The sequence below is a fragment of the Maylandia zebra genome, linkage group LG23 (assembly GCF_041146795.1).
Source record: "Maylandia zebra isolate NMK-2024a linkage group LG23, Mzebra_GT3a, whole genome shotgun sequence".
In the NCBI taxonomy this organism is placed as follows: Eukaryota; Metazoa; Chordata; class Actinopteri; order Cichliformes; family Cichlidae; genus Maylandia; species Maylandia zebra.
Genome location: NC_135188.1, coordinates 3,176,973 through 3,186,538, shown reverse-complemented (window position 1 = coordinate 3,186,538; position 9,566 = coordinate 3,176,973). Strand labels below are relative to the sequence as shown.

The following is a 9,566-nucleotide window of genomic DNA, read 5'->3' as shown; positions in this document are numbered from 1 at the left end:
GTGTGGACGTACTTACATTACTTTAAGTTTTAGTCTGTAAAAAGTGACAAAAACATTAGCGTCCGCTGTACGCGCGTGGGAGGAAAGCTTCTTTCTGCAGTGAAAAATTTAACTTCAAATCTGAGCGAGCACCGAGCACGCTGCCACGGGAATGTCACATTCATAGACAAAGCACCGGACCCCCCCACTGACATGACCGCTGTATTCAGGTGGTGTATCATGTTTTTAAAAAGTAACTAAGTAACTAATTACTTTTGAAAATATGTAATCAGTAAAGTAATGGGATTACTTTTTTGGAGACGTAATCAGTAATTAGTTACTAATTACTTTTTTCAAGTAACTTGACCAACACTGTTTGTATTATATCAGCGGTCCCCAACCCCGGGCCTCGGACCGGTACCGGTCCGTGAGTCGTTTGGTACCGGGCCGCGAGAGTTGAGGCTCAGGTGTGAAATGTCTGGTTTTCAGGGTTTTTATCGGTTTTCAGCGTTATTTTGTTATTGTTTTTATCGTTAACTCGGTTTTCCTGGGTCTTTTCACGTGTGTTATCAATAAATCTTCTTTTTTCGGTACCGGTACTAGTTTTATTTTGTTGTATTTATCCGCGACACCTTAAAGGCCGGTCCGTGAAAACATTGTCGGGCATAAACCGGTCCGTGGCGCAAAAACGGTTGGGGACCGCTGTGTTATATGACACACACAAAATCCTGTTTTTAATTTCTGTGTCCACTTTTTATGTACAGTCTATAGGACTGACATCATCATTTCCATGTTTACAGCATTTTCACTGCTAACAGAGAAGCATTATTCTCTAAGGTAATGTTAAAGCATATTCAGTTTGATATTGTTTCCTTTCTGGCACTGTTCAGAAATGACAAATACAAGATCTGATGCACAGGGAAAAGATGCAACAACTCAAGTGAAGCCATTTCCAATGACAATGTTCAGACTCACATATGAAGAGTGCAAAACTGTAATGGTTTGGGCTTAACATATGGTTTCCCATTGTATTGTGTACTGCAAAGTTTACTTTAAATGCAATTGCATGTTTTAATAACATTTTTAAAGTTTCTAGTGTAACTTAAGGAGCCCATTACAGGCTATACGCTGTAAAACAAAAATAAGCTTATCTACACAGAGGCATTATCTTAACCTCAGAAAGCCTACAAGTGTAAAAGAGACATGATTCTAAGACGCTGTGCCATCACAAGGTGAAAGAGCCTTCACGTTGCAAAGGCAGGCAGGCAGGGCTTATACAAAGTGAAGAAACAGCTTTCTTCCTTCCCACCTGCTGCTGCTGTCGTCCCCTGGGGGACACGAAACTGCTGTCCCTGTCTGCTAGCATCAGTGTAAAAACCCTCCACATGCTCTTCTGTTTGGATTTGGATGTAAAACTCCCAAGAAAGACCAAAAGCAGCCCCCCCCCCCCTTCTCCAGCCTCTCCCCCCCAAAAAACCTTTTTCTCATCCCCCTGACCTACCCCTCCCTCCAAATCAATGCAGTCCTCCCAGACCTCCCAACACAAAGCCCTTAGAGCAAACCCAGCACAGAAATCATAGCACACCATTCAATCATTGTTTTTTCCCCTCTCTCACCCCTTTTATGGTCCCACTAAAGGTTTTAACCGGGCAGAGAAGGAGGGCTGTCACTGAGGAAACCTTAGCCCATTGATGAAGTGACAGGAGCTGCCAGAATATGATCCTAATCCTGTTTCCAGCATTCTTTTAGCCTGCTGGCATCGCAATTCCTCCACACATTCTCTGAGCTGTCAACTAGGAAAATCCCTCTAATAGCGCATTGCCCAGATACACATCAAAGAGCTCCTGGAAACCTTCAGCGGCTTAGCTGCCATAGACACACTAGCACACACAAACACACCATTCCCAATAACATACATCCACATGATCTTTAGGAACACACAAAACCCAGATGTCCGTGGAAAATTGACCACATATTTAAAGTAATAAACCAAGGATATTGGAATGAGTGATCTTTGCGCCCCCAAAATTATTTTTACACGCTGTAACCATGCCCTATTTTAAAACAGCCACCTACCTTTTGCTAGTCAGAAAGTGATATAATCTTTATGGTCGTGGATTTACGGGGCAGGACAGAGCAGGGGGAAAACAGGTGTCTGAACTTTGCTGACTCTAGAAACCCTTTTAGCCCTATTTTATCTCATTCTATTCTTACTTAATCCATCGATATTCCAACCAAAGGTAATCTTCTTATGGCGAAGCATTCTGTTTTGGTGCAGCCAAACCTCTGCTGACAGGGTGGGGGAAGAGGGGAAGCAGCGAAAGAGAGCGTATGAGGAGTGGGTGGGTGGATGGTGGATTGGGAGACTCTTTAGGGCCTGACACTGTGCTTCAGTCATTTCATTTGGGATTAAATCTTCTGCAGTGAGTGAACAAGTGGCAGGTTCTCCCCTATCTGGTGTGTAAACCTCAGCATGAACCCTGTGGATAAATTATTTATGGATCATCAAGGTGTCTTCAATAAAACAGGAACTAAAATTTAATTTTTACTATAAAAAAGTGAAGGTAAGTTTTCTGAAATTTTAAACCATTTATTATGAGCTAGACTTTCTCTGGTCTGCACAATCTAAGCCAAGCCCACCCTTGTTTTGTTGCCAACTTATTCTCATTGGAAAGTAACGTCTGTGAGAGGGCACGGTAACTGGTTCAATATCCTGGTTAGAAAGTAAATGGCTTTCCTGGTCTTCTTCAGACTCACCTTTTGGCTAACTTCCTTCAACTCATCCCACAAGAGTTTTATCATGTATTTTATGAAGAAGTTGATTTTTTCTCAATGTCACATTTTCTTAATAAATACTTAATTACCTAATAAATAGCTGGTTTGAAAGTGTTAATGAAAAAATACAGACAGACATTTTCATGCTGTGAACATAAGTCATTCTTATGTTTTGATTTATTCCCTTGCATTGAACAGATAAATTACTCACATTTAAAACAAATGAGAAATACATGTTTTCAATGTACAGTCATATAATACATAGAGAACTGGCCTGTGCATTTTTCTGCTGAAGCCACCGGCTCAGGAAAAGTGGTGAGTTCAGTCTGACAAAAATAAATGTTGGCGGTGCGAAATTATTTTTAACTGTGCCTCATCTGCAGATTCTCCTCTTTGCTTCATTTTCTCTGTTAGGTCCTTTGCTTAAAGCCAAAACTGGAAAATACATGGGCTACTTCCTGTTAAATCCTTTAAAAAGAAGAGACATGGAGGTATTCCTTACTCAGGAAGGTGGACAAATACTGAAGGATATTTACAATGCTCAATGGATTCTTGAAAGCTGACCTGAAAGCTCTGACTGTGAAAGTCGTCTATCAAGAAAAATGTATTTGGTTGTGAGATTATAGTAACCAATTTGATATCAGAACTTTACCCTGCTGCCAATGCCATGTCAACTATGTCATGTGGCTATAAGCCATGCTTCAGTGGGGTACAAGCATGCATAGTTCGAGTTCTTGTAGGATTATAAGATTTTTTTATATATATATCTTTCATATCTGTCCTGGAATGAGACTGACAGCTCTGGAGTTCAAGCCTTCCTGCAGTGACTTTATAGAAGAAGCTTAAATCATAGTGAACAGCTGGCATTAGAACTTCCTGATTCTATTGACCAGGTGGTGTCAAATGCAAGCAAGTGCTAAACAGTGCTGTTCAGTCACAGCTTCAGTCCAGGTGGGATTTTCATTAAGTCCGTTGAGTTCTTGTCATAATCGTATTTTCTCTTCGGTCTATCCAGCAGAGATGTTCTTTGTGTTTCCGTGTGCTCCCAGCAGTGAGCCGCATGCTCAAATGATGGTGTTGAGGATAAGGGCAATACATGAACTGACAACCCTGGCACTCAGTTAAAGGAGAGCCCCTAAAACATGCTTTATGCTCTTTTGGTGTGTACTTACAAATACTTTGAAACTGGGTTTATTTAAAATCGACAAAAGAGCAAACAAAAAATCTCAGCTGTGCAATTAATTTGTATGAGCACAAATTTGAAATGTGGGCAGACTTTGTGATTCTCATTACAACATCTGAAGAGCAAATAATCTTGACATTAAACTGGAGAGGGTTCTACTGCGGTTTTGGAGGTAATTCTGAATTCTGGGTGGACACACAGTTCTTTTGCTGGTTCATGAGAGGTCAGGAGGAGGTGTTGTTAGGTCACTTCCTGTGCAGGCCTCCATTCTGTAGCGTAGTCCCTGACCTAGAGGCCAAGCACGTACAACGAGCAGCCAAGCTTCAGTTGGGGAGTGTATCCAATCCCAGCGAGGCCGCATGCTGCTTGGCCCTCAGACGGAGGTTTTCGATGCTGGTGGTCTTGCTGTTGAGGCTTCCTGGGAGGTTGCCCGGCGCTGCCTGCAACAGTGGGTTGTTCCATACCTGCTGAGCCTGCGACAAGGTCTGGTAGTAGGACTGGCAGGGCAGCGACCCCAGTGGGGAAGGCATGTTAACGTTCATGCCCAGGTAGGGCAGACTGGACGGCGTGCTCATGTCAAACGATGGGTAGTGCACCAGGTTGTTGGTGGCCGCCATGTGTTGCCGAAACTGCTCCTGCAGGCGAAAGAGACTGAGAGGAGACGAAGCGTAGGAGTTGCTCTGCGCTAGACCACTGCTTACACTGCTGGAGGAGGGCAAGGCGGGGGAGCTCAAAGGAGAATCTGGAAGACAGGAAGCGAGAAGGAGGACTTCAGTATGTTTTGACGCACCTTTTGCATGGATAACTTCTGTATATACCGTCCATTTGAATGAATTCTATAAAACTATCTCGCACATGGATGGATTTCTAAAATAAAGTAATTGATTAGAGACTACAAAAGAAAGACAAACTGAATATGTTTGTTTTTTTTACCTGAGCTTGGACTCAGCCGTTTACAGGATGGGGAGCTGCTCCCTGTCGGCAGTACCCCCTCCCCCTGAATCTCCTCCCTGAGTTTCACCCTCGTCTCTCCTCTTATTTCGTCCTCCTCTCTGTCAGCATTATCTTCTGCTGCTGACTCGCTGTCTGATGGTTCAGGGGAGGTGACGTTTACTTCCACGCTCATCTCGCCAGGCTGGGGCCGTGCTGCTGCCTGCCTCTCTGTCTCTGAGTGAGAGGATGAAGAGGAGGAGGGAGGAGGAGGAGTGCGAGTCTCAGGAGCCAGGGTAGTGGCAGTAGTGAGATCATTCTTGGAGTCCTCTGTAGCACCTTCGGCAGCTCCTTGAGTTTCTTTCTGTTTCTGGAGCTGCTCCTTTTGCAAGCTGCGCTGCTTCTTACGAAACTTGGCCCGACGGTTCTTGAACCAAACCTGGCAGATAGAAAAATAGATAAGTGCCTGAGTAAAAGAGTAAAAATACATTAAAAGTTAATATTCTAATATTCTTCTTCTTGTGTGTTGTAAAAATTTAGTATGGCTACCATGGCTCTTTGGACAAAAACCCCTGATGTGGTGCACATGTGAAAAACTAAACTGAGCCTCAGGAAATTCATCGTCTACCAATGCAAATGTCCTGTTGTACAATTTTAATGAAAAGGATCCAGTCAGTCTTTCAAGCAGGTGTGTAAATAATGAAAACAGCAGGCCATTTCCCCAATTTCATTTTTATTTTTAGATTTTGCAGGGTCTAGAACGTCACGCCAATGAAAAACTGTAGTCTTACAAGACTCTTATTAGAATACCTTGATATGTTTTCTGATATTTAATGAACTGCTTTTGCCTTGATCTGTAATAGTTTTGCCTTAAAAGTGACTGAACGCTGTGCATTTCTTAAAACATTTACTTCTGCAGAAGCTTCTGGTCTAGGTCTAATTATGGTTAAAGCATGATCTTAAAAAGATCTTTTACGTGGCTTTTTACCAAGAGAAAAACTACGAAACGAACACTTTTTTTGCGCACCCACCTGACTAATCAGGGAGCCTCTTGGCAGGTGGGCTTTAAAAGATACAAAAGGCTAAATCTGAGTATGCCAGAGTTTCAAACAGAGGTGAAAAGCAGTGCACTGTATAAGAAAACAAACGTAAGACTATCCTTATAGGATAGTGAGTCTGAAAGAGCACAGTATCGGCTCGTAAACAGCGAAAAACGACCATTCATATCACGTGACTGCGTTATTTCACATTTTTAATAGCGAAACGAGACTGCTAGACAAATGAATTTTGGGTTTGTTTTTTTACCTGCACACGTGCCTCGGGCAGGTTGGTGCACATGGCCAGGCGTTCACGCATCACCACGTCAGGGTAGTGCGTCTTCTGGAAGGTTTTCTCCAGAGCTTCCAGCTGCTGGGCGGTGAACGCTGTCCGACTGCGCCGCTGCTTTCGGTGCTGGGAGCCATAGCGGGCCTCAAGGATAATGTCTTGAAATGTACAGCCGTTGAGAAACAAGAAACATGACCAGTTTAATTTAGGGACAAGCTAAACGTTCACGCGAGCACCTTCACGTGCCAGGGTCACATAAATATAATAACTTAACTGAGAACGGGAGGAAGTGACGATTTGGGATAGAAAATGAGCAACTGAGTCTTACCAGCCAGTCTCTCCGCGAGAGTGAGCGCGTGCACCGAGGGCCTGTAGTCAGGCGCGTGCTGTGCTTGCTGCGCCGCCTGCTGGTGAAGGTTGTACATGGCGCTCAGTGAATTCATGGCGTGCAGAGAGTAGCCGTTCACTCCGTAGTGCTGCATGACCGGCGAGCTGACTGAAGAGTCACAAGCTGCTGTGAGTTTCAGGCCTCGGAACAAACAAACTTACTTCTAAAGAAAAGTTTAAGCTCCAGGAGGCCATTTCTTATTTTTTATTTTTGTGTGCGTCTTTGTTCCGAGAGGAGAAAATTAAATGGCAACAGGTGAAAGACAAGCTTTAGACTCCCGCCAAAGGGAAGATGGTTCATTTTATAAAAGGATAACAAAGCGAATAACTGATAATGATTTATGAGTTAATATACAGTTAGAATTTTCAAAGAACTTTCATGTGTGTCGTCAGATCCGCACAAATGTAGCAAAGTAAAACGAAAAACTGAAAGAAACTAAATCAATTTAGTCAAAAATATCATCAAAAACATGGAAACTAGAAAATCGATAACTTTTATATTACATTTGATTAAAGACCCCAGCACCAAACACTTTTTGTTCAATTTAGTGTTGAGAAAAGTCGTAAAATAGATTCTCCATTGATCTCATTGCTAATAATCTGCTTTGTATTTTGCTAATATAAAGTGTTGTTTCAGATCAAATGTATTTTTAAAGTAGTGTATAAAGTAGAATTTTCAATATCGGCTTTTTTGGATTGTTGCATTATTCTGTGGCTTTTTGTGGTGATTTTACCTTATTATTATTAGTATTGTAATACAGTTCTGTAAAATCATTATTACTGAATTATAATGCAGGCATGTATTATTATTATTATTATTATTTTTATACAAGTCTGTATAGTAATAATAATAATTATTATTATTATTATTATTATAATAAATTAAAGTGGTTTAATTTATATCCAAAAATATTCCAGTGAAAATTATCTTCAGTATTTTTTATCCACGGTCTGGGTTTAAAATGAGCTTTTACACTGAATATATTTTAATCATGATTATTATTGTTATTAATATTTTAAAGGTTTATTTTTGCGCGCTCGCAGTTCACGGTAATCGCTGCCAAACCTCTGCAGTCTGCACCGGCAGAATTGCGGGAAAATATTTACTTTGCTCCCTGTGAGTTCGCCTCGAGTGGGAGCCGTTTATTTCAATCTGCGGCGGGTCCCAGGCCGGTTCCAAGCGCCTAGAGGCTGACGGCGACGTGTGACAGGTCTGCGGTGAAATATGCACAAGATCCCCGGTTGGACTCCTGTTTAATGTGGGTGCAAATAGGTTTCAACTATACAGGACTATTAATTTATCATCAGGCCTGACACGTGAAACGTGGGCCCCGGTGGGCGTGTGTGTGTGTGTATAAATCACTGTTTGAGAGGAAACCGTGTAACTAATACAAAATTTTCTTTCGCTTTTAATTTTCTTTTTCTTTTTGTCTGTTTCATTGCATTATTTTGCTAAATGAGCCTCTGGCTGGAAGTATGTAATCTGCTAGTTTCCCCCCACATCTACAGCTTAAAAATTCAACATAATGCTCTTCTTTCAGGACAATGTCACGATGCCTCGGGCTCTGATTTAAGTCTAATTATGCTAATTGCCGTGGATTTATGAGTTATACTGCATTTACTAAAGAGTGCCTTGGGGCCGTAGTTCTGTATGCGTGGCGTCAATCCATCACCATTTACAAACTGAAAAGGCAGAGAGAGCGAATGGGAATCATTAACCTACGGAAAATTAACAACATGGAGTAACACACCGAGAGGAACCGAGGGATCTTCTGACAAATCCTATAACACTGCGTGTTATTTTACAGTCAAAAATAAAGGGAAACCGAGCAAACACGTGCTGTTATTGACCGCTGCCACTGTTTATTTTGGACACCTCGAGATCGCTGCACTTTGGGAATCATTTCTATCAGGAAGTTTGGAACACGATGTAAGCGAAGACAAAAACAGAAGAGACAAGGCTAAAACAGTTTTAGTTTAAACGTTTGTGTAGTTTAAAATCTAAAACCTGTAGGAAAATGATCTGTAATGCCCAACTTGCGTTCAGCAAACTTCTTACCTCTCTGTCTTATAGAAATTTCTCAGCCGAATATTCGCCTTTCAAATCTTCTGCTCTAAAATCCCCAGGTGGTTGATCATCTTATTCAGTTCATTACAGTTTTTCATTCAGCCAGATATCCTGAGAATATTCCGGTCTGTCCGCTCCGTGCACCGGCTCGCTTCTCTGCTTGAGGGAGGATGCCGAGCTGCCATCTATCGGCCTTTAAAGCGCTCCGGGTGGGGTCACCGGGGCGCCCAGACGCTTTCCTCTCTGTGCCAATCACGTCGCTTTCCTCATCCACCCGCCCCACCTCTCTTCTATACACCTCACTTTGTGGGTGAGTGCTGCACCGAGGTGCCGCTGTACTTGTTTTAACACGTTCTGTCACATTGGACAATTATTATTACTATTATTATGATCATTATTATTATAGGTCCTCCTTGTTTTAAGCATATCGCTCGCAGGTGACCGTGATGATGAAATGCGTGTTGCTTTTTGCAGGCTGACGAAGTTTCATCTTGATAACTTAAAGTTGTTTTGTACAAATGTAAAGAGAAAATTACGCGACAGCGTGAGTTTGATTTCATAATTTCAACATTACAGGGTTATTCTGAGAATTTGTTGCTGAGTAAGCGCTTAAACCCACTTCAAAGGGGAACCTGTACTTGTTTTCATTTCTAATTCTCAGTTGCCATTCTTTACTTTTAATTTTAGTATGTTTCATGCTGCTTTATTAAAAAATTTTTTTTTAGAAAATTACTTAATCCACTACAGAGAAAATACAAAAATAAAAAAGTCCATTAAAGCTTCCGTTTGTTTGCCTGTCAGTGATGCTTTCTGGATTGATTTTTAGCTCCAAACAACCTTTTAGAAAACAAAATAATGAAAACAAATCCGAGATAATCTAGAAAGTAAACATTTGCTTCACATGATCTTTAATGTTTG

The 9,566-nt window shown here is 41.6% G+C and overlaps 1 protein-coding gene across 1 annotated transcript; it reads right to left on the bottom strand.

Annotated features, from left to right (window-relative positions):
• Positions 1 to 2,901: 2,901 nt before the first annotated feature.
• On the bottom strand, positions 2,902 to 8,821 carry LOC101476045 (diencephalon/mesencephalon homeobox protein 1-A). Its single transcript, XM_004555042.3, has 5 exons — positions 8,640 to 8,821; positions 6,522 to 6,689; positions 6,173 to 6,351; positions 4,871 to 5,306; positions 2,902 to 4,679 (listed from the first exon to the last, which is right to left on the bottom strand). The coding sequence occupies exons 2-5, from the start codon at positions 6,673 to 6,675 to the stop codon at positions 4,261 to 4,263; spliced, it is 1,188 nt and encodes a 395-aa protein (XP_004555099.1). The 5' UTR covers positions 6,676 to 6,689; positions 8,640 to 8,821; the 3' UTR covers positions 2,902 to 4,260.
• Positions 8,822 to 9,566: the final 745 nt, after the last annotated feature.

What these genes read in the sequence shown, in the direction of transcription:
- LOC101476045 (XM_004555042.3), bottom strand. Translation starts at nt 6,675, where the DNA reads ATGCAGCACTACGGAGTGAACGGCTACTCTCTGCACGCCATGAATTCA. An exon ending in TGCCCGAGGCACGTGTGCAG is followed by an intron (nt 5,307 to 6,172) that starts GTAAAAAAACAA and finishes TCTATCTGCCAG; the next exon opens with GTTTGGTTCAAGAACCGTCG. An exon ending in ACGGCTGAGTCCAAGCTCAG is followed by an intron (nt 4,680 to 4,870) that starts GTAAAAAAAACA and finishes CCTGTCTTCCAG; the next exon opens with ATTCTCCTTTGAGCTCCCCC.